This window comes from Scardinius erythrophthalmus (assembly GCF_964197995.2).
Source record: "Scardinius erythrophthalmus genome assembly, chromosome: 18".
NCBI lineage: Eukaryota > Metazoa > Chordata > Actinopteri > Cypriniformes > Leuciscidae > Scardinius > Scardinius erythrophthalmus.
In genome coordinates, this window is record NC_138238.1 from 19,925,150 (window position 1) to 19,948,719 (window position 23,570).

Here is a 23,570-nt window from a genome sequence, read left to right on the forward strand (position 1 = left end):
TGATAATTGGTAACTTTGGGTTTAAATTAGATTTTGATAAACAGCTCTTATAGCCTATTAGATGACCTTGAGCGGATGTTATGATATGTTCTCAGCAGATGGCACTATAGTATTCCACAGCAGACAAAAGCGCGCTCGAGTCTCCCTCTCGAGAGATATACGACCCCTTTCTCCTCACTATACTACTGCTGCTCAGTGATTTGAACCCACACACACTGACACACACACACACACACACACACACACACACACACACACACACACACACACACACAACGAACGAGCGCATTTGCCCAACCTCTGCCTCCCTCTCTCAGCGTATAGGCAGAAGAAGCGCGCGTCAGTTCAGATTTAGTGCCGCAGTTCATCTACACTATACATCTCCACACTGAGAGAAGTTGAAAGACACGGGAGCACTTGCTCTGTTTTTGAGCTACTTTTTGCGCGTCCACACATTTTATTAATTTGAGGATATCAGTTAAATAATCTGAACTGAAAGGTTGCAAGTGAAGTTGTCGATCTGTGGAGCGATGAACGTGTGGAAGACACCCTTCTAGCGTGTTTATTCTAACTGTTGTGAATCGAGCATCATGTCTGCGATCAGACGAAAATTCGGCGAAGATTATCAAGTGGTGAACACCAACCGGACCATGTCCTTTTCTGCCCCGGCCAAAAGAAAGCGTCAGCGGTTCGTGGAGAAAAACGGGCGCTGCAACGTCCAGCACGGTAACCTTGGGGGGGAGACCAGCAGGTACATCTCCGACCTCTTCACCACGCTCGTGGACCTCAAGTGGCGCTGGAACCTGCTTATTTTTCTCTTAACGTACACGGTCGCGTGGCTCATCATGGCATCTATGTGGTGGATCATCGCGTACATCCGTGGGGACCTCGGTCACGGCCACGACGACTCGTACACCCCGTGCGTCGCCAACGTTTACAACTTTCCCTCCGCTTTTCTGTTCTTCATCGAGACTGAGGCGACTATAGGCTACGGGTACAGATATATAACGGAGAAGTGCCCAGAGGGCATCATACTTTTCCTGTTCCAGTCGCTGCTGGGCTCGATCGTGGACGCGTTTCTCATCGGCTGTATGTTCATTAAGATGTCTCAGCCCAAGAAACGCGCAGAGACGCTCATGTTCAGCCAGGACGCGGTCATCTCACAACGGGACGGGAAGCTCTGCCTCATGTTTAGGGTCGGGAATCTCAGGAATAGCCACATGGTGTCGGCGCAGATCAGGTGCAAGCTCATCAAGGTAGTGCTTTCTGTGTCAAATACCTACTGAAATATCATTAGAGCCCATGTGGATGGTGTGATGTGTGTGTTTGCGCACAGGTTTTAAGAGCACAAAGTCGCATCTCGCAACAATGCTGTAGGGAAAATATCCGGCAAGAAATTTAGTTACTGGCGTTCTGGTGAATGTAGCCTAGTTAACTGGTCCTCTCTGGGAAGAGCAATATTGGATGTTTTTAAGGTTCTCGTGACATGGGGAGGGGAGCTCGCATCGATTTTAAGCAAAGCTCGTCATACTGTAAATTTGGCCATTGCTTGTTTGCACCCCTAATGTAATGCAATCCGATCTCAACAGTCTCTGATATGCATAGAAATCGTGTTTGCTCTCAGTGCAAAGAGCTGTGGCGTGCATAAATTAATTGGACACACATTCCCTTTCTGATTATACGGATTCCCACAGGAAGCCTTGCAGTAAGAGTGCTTCTTAGAGACAAAGCACATTTCCTTCTGCTGTCAGTCAGCTATTAGATCCTGGGTTTTAACGAGCAGATTGCAACACTGACATTTCAAGGGGTTGTAACAGTAACAGTAATTACTAAAAGTAATTAAGATTTACAGTACCCTTACCATATTTAAGTTTTACATAACTACATGGTAGGCCTACTGTAATAGTGCATTACTGTAAAAACCAAGCTAATCAGTACACCACTGTAATTATTTTTATTTATACTAAATATAAATTAGATTTCATAATTTTGATATAGAATTAATTTTATTTTTTATCCTACATAAGAACTACTGACATACAAACCAATTAGACAAAATTATTACAAAATACCTTTTTTATTTAAAACATTTCATATATAGACTATCACAAAATAAATAGTCTGCCAGTGCTGGAAATTATGTTACAGTAATTTTCACACATTAATGGGTGAGTTTAGGGACAACGTTTTTTTGTGTTAATTTTAACTCTTTCATTGTGTTAATGATTTTAACAAAGTAAATATGTCAGAAAGGTTACCACAAAGATGTGTAAACGTGTTAAATGAACACATTATGTGCTGTCCTTCACCGCACACACACCGCACAAAAACATACATAAAATCCTAAACAAAACATTAGCATTTGACAAAATGAATGTAGAGTCATTGGTTGTTTAGCTTATACAATTATTATAATGAAATATCAACCATTACATTCATAAAACTGAAGAATATAAATACATTTTTAAGCAGTCAAAAAGGAAATATCCAACACCGGACAAAACACAGTTCTTTTCACAATACATGACACATAACCCCACCTTCAAAATAATTTCACTTATTTCCTAAAATTTGTTGGATTTATGTACACTGGTGGCCAAAAGAAGTATTTAAGTGTCTTAATGTTTTTGAAAGAAGTCTCTTTGATGCTCAAGAGAAATTTATTATCATTATCAAAGTCTGACTGTCTACTTCTCCATCTTTTCCATAGCATAGGAGTAAAAGTCATCATCAAAATAATCTTTAAAAAGCCAACACAATGTTTTTGTCCACCTTTGCGAATAAATTAACTTCTCGAAAGATTGGTTTCTGTTCAGAACTTGACTGACAACATCAGAATGTTCCCTGGTCTGTATGCGTGTCCACAAACACAAATCATGTACTCAGTCCTTCAGAGGAGATCCCGGTTCCAACACTATATAAAACAGAGAGAGAGAGAGAGAGAGAGAGAGAGAGAGAGAGAGAGAGAGAGAGGTGAAAATTCCATATTAGTGTCAAATCATTTTTAACCTCCTTTTTTTACATTTTTATTATTATTTTTTACTATAACTTAATATATATTTGTAAACATATTTTTGTCAATAAGCATATTCAAACATTTCAGATGAACTAAATTAAAATTATGTCAGATTAAATTTTAATACTTACATATCCTAAATTCTGTCTAAAAATGCTGAGATCCATAGAGAGAAAGACTGAAATCGATGATTTAGCCCATTACAGCTTGTCTTTAGTGAGGGGGTACCTGTTTGAGACAAATACACCGTAAGACACATGCAAGAAATCACTGTGTGATGATCATTCTCCTTCCTACAGTAGTTAACCCATCTGTGCGCTGATATTAGACCTTCCTGGTCATGTGAGACTGCAATGGTAGAGAGTCTTCTGCCTAATAAAATATCAAAATAATGCAAAAATATAAACTTAAGTCATTTAGAATACTAAATTTGGTACGAATGATTTAGTGAGAGTTTTACTGCAGTGTTTACCTAGATATGTTTAATCTGGTGAGACTGAACATAGGAAATGGTCCATCTTCTGATTGGTTAATTTGCTGTGTAATAAATATAATGTTAGACATGATGCAAAGGTCACTTCTTTGATATAAAGTTAACCAATTTTATAGAGATTTTATAAGATATTGTATGCTACCTAGTCTGCACCAGTGGCTCCAAAGCACTTATCACATATTGCTAATCATTTCAGCAAACTTATGTCAAAATATATCAAAAAAAGCTAGGCCTACCTCAGGAATTGCTAGAAGTCACTGACGCGAATTGGCGCTTTGTTGCAGTTGCCTTTAAACACAGGTTACAAAAATTGCAGTAAATATTACATTCCATTTTAAAAAAAACTATAATATGTTATAGTTTGCAAACTAATGCTAAAACTAGAAAGGTGGCCGCTAGCCATAAAACTTGTTAGCTAACATACAATGTTATTTTCTCATCAGTAGGCCAACATTAGATACAACCAACACAGAATTTCACATTAGTTAATTTAATGTTAATGTAAACTAAGCGTTGCTCGTTGGTGTATTTTAACTCGACAGTTCAATAATCTAACAAAGTCTGTAAAATGAAACGTTAGCGCAGTTTACCATGGTAAAGTGCACAAACCTGTCAACACACACAGAATGTTTTTTACCTTGCTTGCTGGTCTCTCTCTCGGTGAAGTTAATTCTGTCACTACCCCAGGCCAGACACGAACGGCGCGATCCAAGACAGTTAGAACCCAGTGATATTACACTGGATGCTCCAGCGCGACACAACAAATCGTCTCGGTTACTAACTCGGTTCTCTCTAGACGAGTGTCCCTTTTCTCGAGAATACTGAAGCCAAAAATTATCCTTAATTTTGTATTAATTTAAAACGCATTTGCTGCACAGAGCAGACCTAGGCGAGGCAGCTTGCGCGCCTATTGGTCGCTCTGCGGAAACTGCAGCAACCTATCGAGAGGCTGCTCGTGACGTAAGCACCAATGAGGGCGTGGGTGCCCTCAATCATCACGGCCTGCCAGAATGGGCGTGGCTTACGCCTATATAATCCCAGCCCCGATAGGATGCTCTTTGGTTTTTCATCGACTGAAGCGAAACCAGAACGTAGCACAAGCACGGCAGGGTTACGCAACACTCGTTCCCTCATCTAGAGAGAATAAAGGTTACGTTAGTAACCGAGACGTTCTCTTATGAGAGTACTCTTGTGTTGCGTAAGCTAGCTAGCGTCGTGCTAAGTATCGACCACAACATTGTCCCAAGGGCATGTGCCCGGGGCACACATGATAAGTGGGTAATATCAAGGCAGACGAGGAGTGGGCCTAATGAATAACAGGAAGGCAATACAGTTGCCTATGAACTCATTGGTGCTTGACACAGTATAACAGTCAGGATGGACCTCAGTCAGCCTGAGCTGCGAAATGAAAAAGGGGTGCTTAGTACAGTATAACAGTCAGGATAAACATTAGTCAGCCTGCACTGTAGCAAGACAGCTGGACTGGGCACAGTCCAATCTGTATGAGATTATGAACATAACACGCAGTCTGGTCGGATCCGATTCGAGCAGAACTGCTGATATTTCGTTTAGACTGATAACAGTCTAGCCTGTAGGGCAGGGACTTCTAGGTTATAAAACCTTGCCAATGTAGATGAAGAGGCCCAGCCTGCCGCCATACAAATATCATGAAGTGATACCCCTCTGGGCCAGGCCCTATGAAGAGGCCATGCCTCTGGTGGAATGAGCTCTAACACCCAAAGGACAACGAAGGCCCTTGGACGTACTGTATAAGCCAACGCGATAGCATCGACTATCCATCTGGACAGGCTCTGTTTCGAGGTAGCTAGTCCTTTGGCGCGGCCACCAAAGGAAACGAAGAGCTGTTCTGACTGTCTGATTCATAAATTCTCAGCGCCCTGACCGGGCAAAGGAGATTCTTGTCATTCTCGCTGTCAGACCCCGGGAGAGCTGACAGGGAAATAACTTGTGCTCTGAAAGGGGTGGAGAGCACCTTGGGACACAACCATGTTTCGGTTTGAGGATGACTTTGGAGTCATTAGGCCCAAACTCAAGGCACGCGGCGCTCACAGAGAGCGCGTGCAAGTCACCCACTCGCTTGACCGAGGCGAGAGCCATCAGGAAAACGGTTTTAAGCGAGAGATGCCGCTGATCCACAGACTGCAGTGGTTTGAAGGGGTTACCTTTCATGGCCTCCAGGACCGAGGAAATATGCCATACAGGAACAAAAGGGGGTTGAGGAGGGTTCAGCCTCCTTGCCCCTCTTAGAAAGCGGGTGATAAGGTCATTCCTACCCAGTGACTGACCATGCGTTGTTTTTCTAAACGCAGCTATGGCCGATACGTAGACTTTGAGCGTGGAGGGGGACCTGCCCTTGTCCAGAAGCTCTTGTAGGAAGGAGAGAATCTCCCTCACCCAACAGCATTGTGGATTCAAGTTTCGAGCCGAGCACCAGCCGAAGAACACTGACCATTTGGAAGCATAGAGCCGTCTAGTAGAGGGCACTCTAGCCTGCGTGATCGTGTTTAACACTCCCGCTGGGAGGTCAACGGGTATCCGTTGATAGCCCATACATGCAGGGCCCAAAGCTCGGGGCGTGGATGCCAGATCGCGCCCTTGGCCTGAGAGAGGAGATCCTTCCTCACCAGAATCGGCCATGGGGCCGTGCTCACTAGCTGCATCAGCTCCGGGAACCAAACTTGGTTCCTCCAAAGCGGCGCTATGAGGAGCACAGAGCATTCGCTCTCCCTGAGTTGTTTGATTACCTGTGGTAACAACGCAATTGGGGGAAACGCATAGAGCGGGTGGCTGGGCCATTTGTGGGCCAGTGCGTCCCTGTTCTTTGTAAAGAATATCGGGCAGTGAGCGTTGTCCATTGACGCAAAGAGGTCGACTTCCGCTCTGCCGAAGGTGTCCCATAGCAATTGGACTACCTGGGGGTGAAGGGACCGTTCCCCCGGGGGAACATTGTCCCTGGACAGCATGTCTGGACCCACATTCTGACAGCCTGGCACATGCGCCACTCTAAGCGAGCGCAGGTTGTGCTGAGACCACACAAGGAGGCGTTCCGCCATCCTGTGAAGGTTTCATGATCTGAGACCTCCCTGGCGGTTTATGTAGGACACCACCGACATGTTGTCCGTGCGGACTAAGACGTGGTGGCTCTTTAAGAGGGGAAGAAAATACCCCAAAGCGTTCTCGACCGCTTTCATCTCCAGACAGTTTATGTGTAAGCACTTCTCTTGGCCTGACCACAGGCCAAAAGTCGGCCTGCCCTCGTAGAGGGCGCCCCAACCTGAGTTGGAGGCATCTGTCGAGACTACTTTCAGTTTCGAGACCGTTCCCAGATCTACGCCTGACTGATACAAGTCGGTCGCCTTCCAGGGGCCTCATTTATAAAACTTTGTGTAGGATTTGCGTCAGAAGTGGCGTACGGATGAAACATAGGACGTGCGTACGCACAGAAATATTCGGATTTATAAAACCGTGCGCACGCACATCCTACGCAGTTTTCCCTTAATAAATCACAATCAATTCTAAATGTAGCGCAGCTTTTGCGGCTTCATGTCATGCCCATAGTTGCCCATAAATAGACCGTGAAACGCCCAGAAGTTAATATTCATCGATTGCGAAATCATGGCAAACACAGAGGAAAACCAAGAAACGTAACTTCACTCACGCGCAAGCGTGAAGCGCATGATCACTCAATGTGAATTGTGCGTCATTACGTATTGTGATGGCATCATGGCTTTTTATTACCATCCATTTGATTGCATCTGACAAGCTACAGATGTGTTATGAGGATGAATTTCATAACATGCTAATATTATTGCAGAACATATTTATATCTTTTTGCAAATGTGTTAAATTGCATTTCTGTTGTAATCTTCGTTTGATTTTGTTTGTTTTACACTGCAGATCGATCAAACGGGTGTTTGTGTAGGCTGTTAATTGTAAGACTTGCTTTGTGAAGTCTTCATGTTATTTATGAGAGGCAGTATTGCCATTTCTTTTACACATGATCTACAGTTTCACACACTTTCACGTGTTTCTTCCATCTGCCGACGGTGTGATAGAAAGCGGGTGATAAGGTCATTCCTACCCAGTGACTGACCATGCGTTGTTTTTCTAAACGCAGCTATGGCCGATACGTAGACTTTGAGCGTGGAGGAGGACCTGCCCTCGTCCAGAAGCTCTTGTAGGAAGGAGAGAATCTCCGTCACCCAACAGCATTGTGGATTCAAGTTTGAGACAGTAAGAGCAACACGAGAGTACTCTCGTAAGAGAACCCAGTAAGCTCTTGGTCCAATTGATTTTGAGACCCAAACCTTCCAGATGGCTGAGTAATAAGGCCTTGTGTGTTATCAGTTCCGCCTCTGACTGCGCTAGAATTAGCCAGTCGTCCAAATAGTTCAGTACTCGTATACCCTGTAATCTCAGGGGAGCGAGCGCCGCGTCCATGCACTTCGTAAATGTACAGGGTGCTAAAGACAGGGCGAACGGAAGGACGGTGTACTGATAGGCCTGGCCCTCGAAGGCGAATCTCAAGAAAGGCCTGTGACGGGGCGCTATTTGTATCTGAAAATAAGCATCTTTCAGATCCACTGAAATAAACCAGTCCCTTGGGGGAATTTGCACGAGGATTTGTCTGGTTGTGAGCATTTTTAACAGCCTCTTCATCAGGGCTCCGTTCAAATGCCTGAGATCTAGGATGGGTCTGAGACCACCATCCTTTTTGGGTACTAGGAAGTATCGCCTGTAGAAGCCCGACTCGCTCTGTGCCAGAGGGACAGTTTCTATGGCTCCTTTTTTCAGCAGTTTCACTATCTCGGCGCAAAGTAGGTGGGCCATTTCGCCTTTCACCGTAGTTTCGACCCTTGCTCGAAAGCGCGGGGGTCTGCGAGCGAACTGCAGCGAATAGCTTCGCTTTACAATGTTCAACACCCATTCTGACACGCCCGGGATCATTTCCCATGCTTCTGCACGTGTGGCCAGGGGTAGAATGGTATCTGGGCTCTGGTCGCTGTGTGTCAGGGACCCAGAGACTCGATCGGGTTGATACATTGACGCTGTGCTTACAGCGCTTAAGTGGGGCGGTGCGCTGAGAATAGCGGCCGGCTGATTCACACATAACACTCTTGTCACGGGGACCGGGGAGTGTTTCATTGAAGGGAGCCCTACATGTGTATGTGACACAGGGCGTACAGCGTTTATTAGTAAGCATGAGTGCTGAGAAGCGGGCACATTTCTTACACTTAGAACACAATTGGTGTTTGACGGGAGCCCTGAGTGAGTGTGCATCACTGAACGGGCAGTGTTTATGAGTAGGGGTGAACACTGAACAGCGGGCACATTTCCTACGTTTGAAACACATGCGGCCTGAGCCGATTTTATTGATGTGGGCCCTGTATGAGTGAGCGTCACTGAACGGGCCGTGCTTATGTGTAGGGGTGAGCACTGGGAGGTGGGCACATTTCCTACGTTTGAAACACATAACGCGGCCTGGGCCGATTTTATTGATGTGGGCCCTGTATGAGTGAGTGTCACTGAATGGGCCGTGCTTATGTGTAGGGGTGAGCACTGGGAAGTGGGCACAGTTCCTACATTTATAACACTTTCGGCGTGAGCCGGCCCAACAGATATAATGCTCTTTCTGAGATTTATCTGGGTCGCCGTGAAAACGGTGTTTGAGTACAGGTGAGCGGGTTGTGTAATGGGCTCGTTGTCTGTGAAATACACTCCTCCAGTCACCTCTGCTGTGAGGACTGCGAGACCGAAGCGTGCTGTTTTTGATGGCGGTCCGGCCGCAGCGGGACTCGACCATCGTCGTCTTCCTAAGGTGGTCAGGAAGACTTGGGAGGCTCGGGATTCAGCGCAATCTTAGGTCTGGGTCCCCGGGGGGGGAGGCGGCCTGCGGCGGCTCGAGGAGCGTGAGCGCTGATGCGAGTCCCTGGGCTGACGGCGCTGTGAAGCTGGCGGCGGAGGTGGCGGTGGCGCTGTGTTCCAGCCTGGCGGCTGCTTTTTGGAGCAGCCTGACGCAGAACTTGAACGCCTAGGGATGAAGTGTCGCATGGCCTGAGACGTCTTCTGCACCTCTGTGTAGTGCTGAGCAAACCCTTTAACAGACGGGCCGAAGAGACCTGTAGGAGACACAGGCGCGTCGAGGAAGGTGGCTCTGTCAGAGTCTTTCATGTCGGACAGCGTGAGCCACAAGTGTCTCTCGGTGACGGTGAGAGACGCCATGCTTCTTCCAATGGCCTGTGCAGCGGACTTGGTGGCTCGAAGAGATGGATGAGGCGGGCGTTTCGGGGCCCGCCTCATCCATAGAGCGGAGAAGGGCAAGAAGAGAGCAGCTGTCCTCTTCTGGGTTGTCTCCCTCGAGCTCGTCGGGCACGGTGGACGCGGCGGCGGGGGCCGGGCGCTGGCCATCCGTGAGCGAGGTGGGAGATTCAGCCAGCGAAGCACACGGGGATACCACCGGCGTGTCTTCGCAAGGAAATTCACCTTCTGGGGGTCTCTGAGAGCGGTGCTTCTTACGGCACAGCCCAGATGGGAGAAGCGGAAGAGAGGTGTCCACATCAAATACGGCCAGTCAAGCCCGCAGGGTCGACATGGTCATTGTGGCGCATTCCGGGCAACCGCCCTGGCAAAGCGCGTGTTCGGCGTGGTTTCTGCCCAGGCAGGAAGTGCACAGGATGTAGCGGTCCCCGTAGCTGAGCTGTGCTCTACACGCATTTCGAGGAACGAGGCATTTGAAACAACGTCTCGGCTCTTTTAACGGATAATACGTGTGTGTCACGGCGGCGAACACACATGGAAGCAAGGAAAGGATATAGGCGCCGGATGGCGCAGCAGGAGCAGCGGCTGAAGGCGGCGAGAAGACGACCGGCTTCCTCAGACACTTAATCTGCGATGAAGATGCTCGTCCCGCTGCAGACGGCGCAGGCTTCTTCTCCGGAGATCCAGCGATGTGAATACTTCGCTGAAGAGATGAAAAATCAAAGAGCATCCTATCGGGGCTGGGCTTATATAGGCATAAGCCACGCCCATTCTGGCGGGCCGTGACGATTGAGGGCGCCCGCGCCCTCATTGGTGCTTACGTCACGAGCAGCCTCTCGATTGGTTGCTGCAGTTGCCGCAGGTCTGCTCTGTGCAGCATATGCGTTTTAAATTAATACAAAATTAAGGATAATTTTTGGCTTCAGTATTCTCGAGAAAAGGGATTTTCCCGTAGCGTAAGCTAGCTTACGCAACACGAGAGTACTCTCGTAAGAGAACCCAGACATTGTATAATGATGACGCGTTATATTTCTGACGTATGGTCGGTACTCCGAGTCCAAGCGCTCGCGCTATTTCTGACAAGGGACAAACAGGTTTGCATTTTGCATTAATGGTCCGGTCGCTTCAATGTGTCCAGTATAGACAGTCTCTGGCTGTTATAGCGTTACTAGCGTTTACTAGCGTTACTATTTCCTAAAAATTAGGAAATAAAAAGCATGATGGAATGGTGCCAGAGAGGCTGTATCAAATACAGTAGGCTAGTATACAGCAAATTTTAAAAATACAGTAAGTCTCTGTATGTGGTGTACTTGACATCACAGAAAATTCCCATGATGCAATAGGAATCACAGTCATTTACTGTAAAGAGAAATAGCAGGATAATACTGGGTGATTTAAAGTAAATAACTGTAGAAATTACTGAAAAGTCTAACAGTGTATATCTTTGAAATGCAGCATAAAATGTCACGGTAACACTTTGTCAGGTCCAAGGTCACATTGCGTGAAAACTGAAAGGGCAGAGATATTCTAATGTTGCTTAAAACACACACACACACACACACACACACACGCACACACACACACTCACTCACTCACTCACTAATCACACGTCTTAAGCAAATACTTTTAAAAAAACAATTAAAGTTATGTCACTGCCATCTTTTGCCATATATGTCATCCTTTAATTGTATTTGGAATTGATTTCAATATAAAACACATAATACAAAATAAAATAAAATAATAAATAAACTGAAGAATCTGAATTTGGACACTGCAAAATAAAACAAATTTGTAATGTGTATTTCAGTTTTGTTTTTCAGTAAAAAAATCTAGGCCTACTATTTGCCATAGAAAATTGATGCCATTGGAAATTCAAATATTAACTTGTTTTCAAAGAATATATCTTTAATTATTTTACCCTAAAATTAAATTGTTTATTTTGTTACCTTATTGGCAAATGTTGTGTCTTTCTATTTCAAAAAGACACAAAGTGAGGTGTATGCTTAAAATCATAAATAAGTCTTATTTTAACACAGTTTGACTTTTACTGGAACAAAATAATAAAAATCTGATTAAATATTATTTTTCACACCAGATAATCTCCAAATGACAGATTTCACCAGCGCTTCCTCAGTGAGAATGACATAAGAGTCAGTGAACATATGGGGACAGGGCAAAGAAAATATGAGCTCATGGAATTGTTACAAGAAAGATTGTAAGACATGGGACTGATCAGAGTAGAAGTGTACAGGAGGGATTTTGTTCTTAAAGGGACACCAGGCAAGCCTGAGTGTTTTTTCTCTACGAAGCTCCCCCTAGCTCCCCCTAGTGTCTGGTAGTAAATGCTTTCAAACACACTGTCGTAAAAACGAACTGTTGTCCCTCCCCCCTCGCCACGAGCAACCCAGCTGATCAGCTGTCAACCCAGCTGAGCAGAGGAACCGGCTATTTCAAAACCAATTATGTCTACCGAGGTAAGTAAAGTAATATTTTCTTTTCAACTGATGGCGAGTTTTTTTATTTTTTATTGTGTTGTCATGCATACTAGTATTTTTACCGGGAACAAACGATATGAACGAGGCAAACTACTGCTTTCGTTAGGGTTAGCCCTCGCTCGGTCTGAAGCTCTTTTCCTTTTCTTTGCATCTTCCGTCAAGGGTTTTTGCTGCTTCTTCTTCTTAATCTCTGCCATTATACACACGTTTGCAACAATCGCTAGCCGGGTTTCGTTAGCTTGCCTCTGTGCTGGGGATGCTTGCCGTAAACTGATCCTGCTTCTCGCGATGTCTGAGACTTTGTGAGACTGAAGGACGCAGGTAGGATACACCGAACTTACAAGCGGGATATTCTTCCTACAGGCAGTAGGGGCGGGCGAGAGAGTCTTCATTTGCCCTGTAATGAGTCATTTAATCATATACCGACTTACGAAGATGATTAATTAACACGAAGACGTTGCCTGGTGTCCCTTTAAAGAAGAGCATGATTGACACATGGCTTTCACCACCCCACGACAGGCGCAATGCAGTGAGCACAGGATGACGGATGATTGACTTCATAAGCCTGCCTCCCTTCTGTTCCGCCTTTTGTCTGTAAATGTCCTATGCAGAACGTTAGGGGGGAAAAAACAGCAGCCCATCTATTACTCTCAGAGTGACCTGCAGTGTAAGCACTCTGTCCCACCTCTAAAATGTACAGTCTCTTTTGCTTTCTTTTACTGTTTTCTATGGCTAATGTCTGAGAAGATTAACTAGACAGGCTGTCTTAAGGGCACCTCAAGAAGATAATGATTTCAAATGACAACTTTATGGAAATTAAATTATGTTTTATTAACAAAGTTCGGGAGGAGCACGTTCAGATAATTAACAAGAGTGGAGAGCACTCAGCAATCAATGATAAGAGGTGTATATATATATTCAGCAGTCTCACCTCAGTTCATTGACAGTTTAGCAGCATCCCTCCACCACCCCTTCTCCACACTTCTAGTCCTAACCACTTACATACGGGGGGAGTACTCTACGTACATGTTCAAATACGCACTAAACTTTATTCCCCCTAATTGTATGTAAGTGTGAACTCGTGAAACTATTTTCAAACAGTCATTGAGATTTGCAATTAAAGTTCTCCCTCAGGTCAAAGAAGTTCATTTGAGGTGCATGCAACACACAAAAACATCTCTTGCACTCATCTGTCTAAATTGGCAACTGCATGCTGTGCCCTGTGAGTTTTGATGTGTTTCTTTCTATGGATATTTGAAGGAAAATCCTGTGAACTTTTGTACGCGAAGATGATGGTGAAATCAAACTGCGCCAGAGTTACATGGTTAGAATGGCGGGGCTTTATAGCATCTCACTCAGGCAGAGGGATTTGACAAGGAGTGATTAAATATCACCAGGGACTGTCAGGAAGGGAATATTAGTCTCATAGCTCCTTACCCCTGAACTTCAGTTTCTCCTGAACTCCAGGGAGCTGTCTTACCTCCCTTGGCAGCCTCGCTTTTAAAAAAGGCATGTTAAAAGTGTCTTGTTGTAGCCTTACCATAGCCTAATTTTGTTTTCTGTTTGAACTCTTTCTGTTACTGCGAAATTTGACAAGACTTCAGTAGCTTTAGTCTTGGCAATGAGTTTGTGTAGTATTCTTCTAAAGTTAAACCTTTTCATCTTTTTTGGACAGAATATCTATCACAAAATTGAATTTGCAAAAAAAAAAAAAAAAAAAAAAAAAAAACATTAACAGATCTTAAAAATTAAAATGATGACATTCTGATGTGTGTTTTTGGTTTGCATTTGTGGGATGTGCAATCCACACTAGTTTCAGCAACAGTCAGGTACTGTCAGCAGATGTTTATAATTTATCACCACTACCTTTATCACACCAGCAGATGTTACATTGTGTTCCTCTTTGATTTTGTACTTGTGTTTAACAGTTCGCTTAAAATAAGAATGTGTGTGTGGGTGTGACCTGGTTAAACCCTACATAATGGGGATAAAATGTCATGTCAAATGTCATCAAAATGACATTTTATTTTGTCCCAATGAGGAAAACAGCATGTAAATAAAAAAAGTGATGTTTTTTTGAAAATGTAAAAATGCAGAAAGTTTTCTGTAATGGGTAGGTTAAGGGGTAGGGTTAGTGTAAGGGGATATACAGCACTGTTAAAAAAAAAAATCCTAATTTTACAGAAAATAACTGTGATTTTTTGACGATCATTTTCTTTAATTTTAAATTGTACTCAAAACACTGTAAAATTACAAATAATATCTGTAAAATAAAAATTCAGCTGTTATTTTAGGTATTGTGACATTGACAAATTCCAGTAATTCACATTTTTTATACAGAAAATTTATTGTATTTTTCTTACAGTATTTTTTCTGTTTTCTTAAATTACATAAAAATGTATGTAAAATTACAAATATAATCTGTAATTAAACAGTAACAAAACAGTTAAATGATAAAATGGTCAAATGACTATCAGCCCCCCCAAAAAATGTAAAACATCCTAAATTAAATAAACTGAAAAACATTGTTATTTTACATGTATTTCCTGAATAATCACGATCATATACCTTCATTGTAAAAAAAATATGCTCATTTAAATGAAGTGTAAAAAACTTTCAAATAAATTTGATGTCACCATGATTGAGATCAGTGTCTGCTTTACTTGGGCTCATGACCCTTGAGTTATTAACTTTTGTTTTTCTCTAGTTCCTTTAACTGTGTATTTGATACACATTTGTTGTAGCAATAAATGCTGGAGAAAGTATCAGATGATCTTGGTCATTCATTGGTGATGTTATAGTCATCATATGATGATCTGATTCACTGATATGACAGTCAAATCTCTGAATATATTAGCTTAGATTACATAATATATAGATGGAGTTTAGCTTCATACAAAGTCTGTAATTAAAGTCATATTTTTTCACATGACCCTTGAAATATTGTGGCATCAGTGTTATAACAATCTGAAATTTTATATATATATATATATATATATATATATATATATATATATATATATATATATTATACAGAAAAAGTTTTGAGCTGGTTCATTTTTTTTAGTAGTATAGAGACATCAAGAATCAACATATGAATCTTAACAATGGTGACAACCAACAAAGCCTTTTTGTGACTTTAGTAGCTAAGATTTTTTTTTCATTGTCACCATTGTTGCAATTCATACTGTAACGGTCACCAGCTGGAGTGCCCTTGAGAGCCACCAGAGGGCACTCCACACCGGACTATCAGATTCACTCACAGACTACATTTCCCATCCTGCATCTACCTGGACTGATTACTTCATACACCTGCACTGCACTGATTACACACACCTGCACCTCATTCACACACACATAAAAGCCACTTCCACACTCCACTTCTCTGCGAAGTATTGCCTTGCCCTGGCGTACAATTTCCGAGCGTTTATTCCTGTGTTTGCTGTTCTCGTTTACTGACCTTGGACTGTGTATCTCGACTCCTGATTGCTCTCAGCCTGCCTTTACCCGGATTGCTAATTGGACTTTGCCTTTTGCTGCCTGCCCTGACTTCTGCCTGTGAGCCCGATCTGCTCTGTGTTCTCTTTGTTGTTCTGTCTGCTGTTGTTTTACCCTGCCTGTCTGACCACTCTAAATAAAGCTGCAAATGGATCCCTCCTCGTCCGCTGCATCATTACAGAGTACTTCGCCACTACAAGGATCCAGTGGCTTTCCCTGTGAATATCGGCCAGGTTTGGACAATGCACTAATGTTATTAACCCTTAAGCAGGGCTCTCGATCACTCGAGGATTATATCCAAGAGTATTTAGATCTCGCCTACTATTCTGATATGCCGGATTGTGTGCTCATAGATTTCTTTTGTGAGGGCATTAATCTGCCGCTCAGATCACGTTTAATCCGTGAGGGTCCCCGTTCATCTCTCAGTCAGTTTATGAACTATGCCTTGTTGACTGTTGGTTCAGCGTTCACTGTGGGAGGCGCAGAGGAATGCACCATTACTTCCGTGCCTATAATGGCAGCCGCACTAGAGTCTTATCACGTCTCAACAGATCTTCCAGAGCCCTCTTCTGCTGAGGGGGCGTTTCCAGAGACTGTTCCCGTCACGCCAGCCATCAAGCTAGTCACCGGATCGGTCTATTATCGTCTAGGACTGGTATCCAGTGTGGCCGATTCCCCGCTGAGGTCTGTACGTGTTGCCATAAGGGCCATCGTGCAGGAGTCTCATCCCGCCGAGACTATCCTGCATAAATCATGTTTCACCGAGACCTTCCTGCCTGAGTATCTTCCTGCCGAGCCTGCACTTCACGTCAGTCCTGCCGAGCCAGAGCCAGAGCTTCACGTCAGTCCTGCCGAGCCAGAGCCAGAGCTTCACGTCAGTCCTGCCGAGCCAGAGCCAGAGCTTCACGTCAGTCCTGCCGAGCCAGAGCCAGAGCTTCAAGTCAGTCCTGCCGAGCCAGAGCCAGAGCTTCACGGCAGTCCTGCCGAGCCAGAGCTTCACGTCACGTCACGTCCAGAGTCTCGTCCCGCCGAGACTGAATCTGATCCTGATACTGATCCTGAGCCTGAGCCTGAATCTGTTCCTCTTCCTCTTTCTACGCCATTGTCTTCGGACAAGATGGCCGACTCCACGCCTGTGTCTTCGGACAAGATGGCCGGCTCCACGCCTGTGTCTTCGGACAAGATGGCCGGCTCCACGCCTGTGTCTTCGGACAAGATGGCCGGCTCCACGCCTGTGTCTTCGGACAAGATGGCCGGCTCCACGCCTGTGTCTTCGGACAAGATGGCCGGCTCCACGCCTGTGTCTTCGGACAAGATGGCCAAAACCACGCCTGTGTCTTCGGACAAGATGGCCAAAACCACGCCTGTGTCTTCGGACAAGATGGCCACCGCCGAGCCAGTGTCTCAGGACAAGATGGTCTCCGCCGAGCCAGTGTCTTCGGACAAGACGGCCGCCGCTGAGCCGGTGTCTGTTCCTGAGCCGGTGTCCGTTCCTGTCTCTGTGTCTGTTCCTGTTTCTGAGCCGGTGTCTGTTCCTGTCTCTGTGTCTGTTCCTGTTCCTGAGCCAGTGTCTGTTCCTGTGCCATGGTCACCTCCCTGGCCGCCTGAAGGGTCGTCTCCTCCCTTGCCTCCCAAAGGGTCGTCGCCTCCCAAGTGGTCGTCTCCTCCCTGGCCGCCTGGAGGGTCGTCTCCTCCCTGGCCGCCTGAAGGGTCGTCTCCTCCCTGACCTCCCGAAGGGTCGTCACCTCCCAAGTGGTCGCCTGCACAGCCTGCTCCGCCCTGGTCGCCTGCACAGCCTGCTCCGCCCTGGTCGCCTGCACAGCCTGCTCCAGCCTGCTCCGCCCTGGTCGCCTGCACAGCCTGCTCCAGCCTGCTCCGCCCTGGTCGCCTGCACAGCCTGCTCCGCCCTGGTCGCCTGCACAGCCTGCTCCGCCCTGGTCGCCTGCACAGCCTGCTCCGCCCTGGTCGCCTGCACAGCCTGCTCCGCCCTGGCCTTCCGTATTACCGCAGTCTCAAGGTCCTCTTCTGCTCCACGGACCTGGCCCTCCATCCCGCCCCCGGATCCGCCTCCGGGCCACCTTCCACCTGGACAGTTTTGGAGCGTCTGGAAGCCGCTCTTTGGGGAGGGGCTATGTAACGGTCACCAGCTGGAGTGCCCTTGAGAGCCACCAGAGGGCACTCCACACCGGACTATCAGATTACAGACTACACAGACTACATTTCCCATCCTGCATCTACCTGGACTGATTACTTCATACACCTGCACTGCACTGATTACACACACCTGCACCTCATTCACACACACATAAAAGCCACTTCCACACTCCACTTCTCTGCAAAGTATTGCATTGCCCCGGCGTACAATTTCCGAGCATTTATTCCTGTGTTTGCTGTTCTCCTTTACTGACCTTGGACTGTGTATCTCGACTCCTGATTGCTCTCTGCCTGCCTTTACCCGGATTGCTAACTGGACTTTGCCTTTTGCTGCCTGCCCTGACTTCTGCCTGTGACCCCGATCTGCTCTGTGTTCGCGCCGTTGTTCTGTCTGCTGTTGTTTTACCCTGCCTGTCTGACCACTCTAAATAAAGCTGCAAATGGATCCCTCCTCATCCGCTGCATCATTACACATACGCTGATTCTTGATGTCTGAGTGAGTCTATATGATCCTGTCAAAACATTTTCTGTATAATGACTTCATAAAATCTGAGTATCACAGCACTGCAGGATCTTCTATTGCAGTTTTGTCATGCAAAATTAACAACTGATATTTTACGACAATCAGATATTATACTTCAGATGGTATCAATGAAGCAGGACACTACATGATGACTATCACTAAAAAGTGAGCAACATCATCTGATCTGAGTTTCTCTTGGATTTCTATAACAAATATGCATCAGAAACACACAGTTAAAGCAGCCAGAGAAATACTCATGTTAAAAACTAAAAGGTCAAGAGCCCAACTAAAGCAAACACTGATCTCCATCATGGTGACATCAAACTATATTCTTTTCAATAAAACTTCGACTTCTAAACCTCTGTTAATTCTCAATAAGAATGTTAGTGAAAGAAATAAAGTCTGGATTGTAATAAGTGAAGATGCTGAGATCCTGAGAGATCTGTTAGTGTTTAATGTTTTGTTGGGATTTAAAGTGTTTCTGTATGGTGTGTTTTGTGTGTCACCGTTGTGTTGAAGAGTAGAGCCTGAGCTTCAGTCCAGGATGAGCAGGAACACACTGATGATTTGCTGCATGTTGCTTTATTTAGACAGTAACTGTATAGTTGCTGATGCAGTGACGTATAGTCACAGCAAATCATGCATGTAATTAACTGCATGTTTTTCAGTAAAAAATTCTGAAAATGTGAAATAACTGTTTCTGTTAAAAAAGATTAATGAAGATTTCTGTAAAAGTATTTTGCACTTATTTAAAATTAGGATATTTTACATTAATTTTACGGTTTTTGTATGGCAGCCATTGCTGACAGTCATTTGACTGTTTTTTATGGGATTTTTTTACAGTGAAGGGGTTGGATTGTAATAATCCAGGAAATAGCTGTAAAATAACAGTGTTTTTAAGTAAAACATTTAAGGAAAATTTCTGTAAAAGTTTTTTGCACTTCATTTAAATTAGGATATTTTACTTTATTTTTTACGATTTTTGTTTGGCAGCCATAGCTGACAGTCATTGACCGTTTTTTAAGATTTTATTTTTTACAGTGAGTTTGTACTGTATAACAATCATTGTCTATGGAAAGTCCCCATAAAACATGGAAAAAACAACAACAACGTGTGTATGTGTGTGCGCGCACGCATGTGTGACATTGGCACTGCATCTATACTTGTGAAAGCTTGCACTCTTTTCCTGGGATTGGAGCTTTCAGTCTGTTCACCATCTGTGTCCTTCGGCACAGGCAGCCAACCCTGCTGACTTCACTGCCAATCTCTAATGTTAATATGGAAACACAAGGCTATGTGTAAAGGTAGATTAACAAACCGTGGTTGTTGATTGAAGATGCCCTTTAAAAGGTTTTGTTATGCATGTAGATATCTGTCCATATTAGAAATAAAGACCAGTGGGCCATTTCGACCTCTGCCTGGCCAGGCTAAGAGACCAGCTAATATCAGCAAACCATCCTAGGCTGATTTAACAGATTTTTTTTTAACATAGGAATTAGTGATTCAGGTACCTGGATTGCAGATATCATACAGTCAAGTCACCTTTATTTATATAGCGCCTTTTACAATACAGATTGCATCAAAGCAGCTTCACAGTGATAACATGAAAATAATACAACAAAGTTCGTTTCTAGAAGAAAATTGCTTCATCGTCCACCTCAAGTAAGGCAGATCAATAATATTGTTGAATATTAAATGTCCCCAACTAAGCAAAAAAGCCAAAGCAACAGTGGCAAGGAACCAAAACTCCATCAGATGTTGACAGAATGGAGAAAAAAAAGTCGGGGGCCAGTTCTCCTCTGGCCAATGAGCGAACAGTGTAGGATTATGATCCAGGCAGCATTACAGGTCAGAAGTCAGATTGGATCAGAACATTCAGAATATTTATCCAGTTCCATCTGGTTGGAGGTCGGAGTCATCATGCCGGTATGGGGACGAGTTTGTTGAGGATCAGTGCCGATGGCTGTCGTGTCGATGAGACCTTCACAGGGCTGATGAGGCTGGCACTTCAGGGATGGAAAAGTCCCTGAAGAGTGGATGGAAAAGTGGATGGAAAAGTGGATGGGTCCAGGTGCCGGTCCACTATCTGATCTAGATACGGCCGGGATCCGGCTGACTTCAGGAAAGAGGGGAGGGACTGGTTGACACTTCAGGACTGCGTTGTCATCGTGTCCAGGCACAGGTCCTTCATCAGTTCTGGATACGGCCTGGATCCGGTGGACTGTGGTAAACCTTGGAGAAACAGAGAGAATAATATTAGCGTAGACACCATCCTTCTTATGATGTAACAAGTACATCAGGATTTATGGGGAGTGTTCCCCCCGGTTCCGGCTGACCTAAACTATGCAGCCTAACATTGAATTATAGAAGTCTATAATGTGTTATGTGTATAACACATCTCTAGGCCAAAGAGATGTGTTTTTAGTATAGATTTGAACTGACAGAGTGTGTCTGCTTCCTGGACAATGTTAGGAAGATTGTTCCAAAGTTTTGGTGCTAAATGGGAAAAGGATCTACCGCCAGCAGTCAATTTTGATATTCTATGTATTGTCAACTGGCTGGAATTTTGAGATCACAATAGACGTGAAGGACAATAATGCGTTAAGAGCTCGCTCAAGTACTGGGGAGCTAAACCATTTAGTGCTTTGTAAGTGATCAGCAATATTTTAAAATTTATACGATGTTTATACAGTCCCCATAAAGTACACCAGATCATGGTAATTTACTAAATCCTGCACAACCTAGCAAAGAGAATCAACCCGCAATATTTGGGCAATTGCATGATGCAAACTGTGTTTAGAGTTTGTGCTGTTACCTGATTTGTATAATTCCTTCAATGAATCCAGGGCTACAAAAGCACAGGCAGCATGAGCAAATAAACATCACTATTAACGGGCACAATTGATTTTTAGTTCACCCCTGAGCACCACAGGCTGGGATCTTTATCTGAAAAATCCTGAGTGAATGCCAAGATTAAATGTAATATAGTACAAATGTTAGTACAGTATATGAAAGGGAAATTGTGAATGTGTCAATGTCCTAACCGCTTATCTCACCCTGTGTTTGCTTTAGTCTCGTCAAACCCCTGAGGGAGAGTTTCTTCCATTGGATCAGCGGGAATTGGATGTAGGATTTGGAACGGGTGCTGACCAACTCTTTCTTGTCTCACCCCTCACAATATGTCATGAGATCAATTCCAATAGCCCATTTTTCGACTTGTCTCAGCGTTCCCTCATGAACGAGCAGTTTGAGATTGTCGTCATCCTAGAAGGCATTGTGGAAACTACAGGTTAGTATCATAAATTATCAGTATCATACATTCTCAAAAAAAAAAGTGTTCTGAGAAAGAAATACAATTTTACTTTCAGCTTGACCCTTTTAACTTGCCATGTTTACTCTGAGTAACAAGCCTATTTTTCTTCACTTTGCAAGTGGATGTTCCATATAAGATGGGAATAAAAATATACAATACAATAGAAAGGCTTTTTCTTGGTCACACTACATGGTGGCATGGCATGGTACACCTTTTTTTTTTTTGCACAACAATACGTTGGTAACTATCAAAAATCTGTTTATTCCTAAATCCAGACAAAGAAAACGTCTCAGGTTACGTATGTAACCCTGGTTCCCTGATAGGGAACGAGACGCTGCGTTTGAGACGCGGTGGGAACGCCCTGCGTGATTGCGTCGTGAAGCACGTGTATAATCAGTCCAATGGAAAGACGAGACGTCATAGGCGGCTGACGTCATCGACCAGGAAACTATAAGGCAGCCCCGCTGACACAGATCGCGTTAGCTTCTGAAAAAGCCTGAAGCAAGTCGGTCAGGGCATGCAGGAAGTATGGCAGGCGAACGCAGCGTCTCGTTCCCTATCAGGGAACCAGGGTTACATACGTAACCTGAGACGTTCCCTTTCAAGGGAACTCGAGCTGCGTTTGAGACGCGGTGGGAACACCATACCCACTACGCCATAATGCCAAAAGCCCGTTCTGTGTGAAGTCCTTGCGCACACTAAGAATCAAGCAACCTGACCCCAGGAGTGGAGAGGTCTAGATCATAAAACCTGACAAATGTATGTGGTGAGGACCAGCCCGCCGCATTACAAACATCATGAATAGAAACTCCTGATATTAAAGCCTTAGAGGCAGCCATACTCCTCGTAGAATGAGCCCGGACAGCCAAAGGTGAGGGCTGTCCGGCCGCTTCATAAGCCAGTGAGATAGCCTCAACTACCCACTTGCTCATCACCTGTTTAGATGCAGGGCAACCTTTCCTGGTTGACCCAAAGCAGACAAACAATTGTTCCGATTTACGCCACAGGGCAGCTCTGTGGACGTAAGCATCCAAAGCCCGCACAGGGCATAACAGATTAAGATTTTCCTGATCTGGGGTATTAAATGGTGGAGGATGAAAGGCCTGCAGCACTATTGGCCCCGCAAAATTAGTAGGGACCTTAGGGATGTAGCCCGGTCTAGGGTGAAGAAATGCCTTCACCATACCGGGTGCAAACTCCAAACATGAAGGAGCAACCGACAAGGCTTGCAAGTCTCCAATTCTCTTAATAGAAGAAATAGCGAGAAGGAATAAAGTTTTTAGAGTGAGGAACTTTTCTGAAACCTCTTCGATGGGCTCGAAGGGAGCCAAGGCCAGACCCTCAAGTACGATAGCCAAATCCCAAGCCGGTGCTCTAGAGTGCAATGCAGGTCTCAACCTCAAAGTACCACGGAGAAAACGAATAATCAGAGGATCTCTCCCAAGAGAAGTGCCCCCCAGAGGGGTGTGGTAGGCCGATATAGCCGCCACATATACTTTCAAGGTCGAAGGTGATAATCCAGCAGAGAAACGGTCTTGCAAAAAATCAAGAACTGAACCAACAGGGCAGTTAACAGGATCTAGGTGACGTACACCACACCAGGTAGAGAATCATTTCCATTTCAGTGCATAAAGTTTTCTCGTGGAAGGTGCTCTGGAATGGAGAATGGTCTCAACGACCTCAGTCGAGAGACCGGATTCTATAAGCCGGGCCCCCTCAGAGGCCAGGCCCACAGTTTCCACAACTCCGGATTGGGGTGAAGTATTGTGCCCCTTGCTTGGGACAGCAGGTCCCTCCTG

General features: G+C 44.8%; 1 protein-coding gene across 1 annotated transcript; it reads left to right on the top strand.

Moving 5' to 3' along the window:
- Positions 1-590: 590 nt before the first annotated feature.
- Positions 591-21,752, top strand: kcnj19b (potassium inwardly rectifying channel subfamily J member 19b; the record flags this gene model as incomplete). The annotated part of the gene is made up of 2 exons (XM_081392546.1): positions 591-1,256; positions 21,531-21,752. The coding sequence occupies 2 exons, from the start codon at positions 591-593 to the stop codon at positions 21,750-21,752; spliced, it is 888 nt and encodes a 295-aa protein (XP_081248672.1).
- Between the last annotated feature and the right edge of the window lie 1,818 nt (positions 21,753-23,570).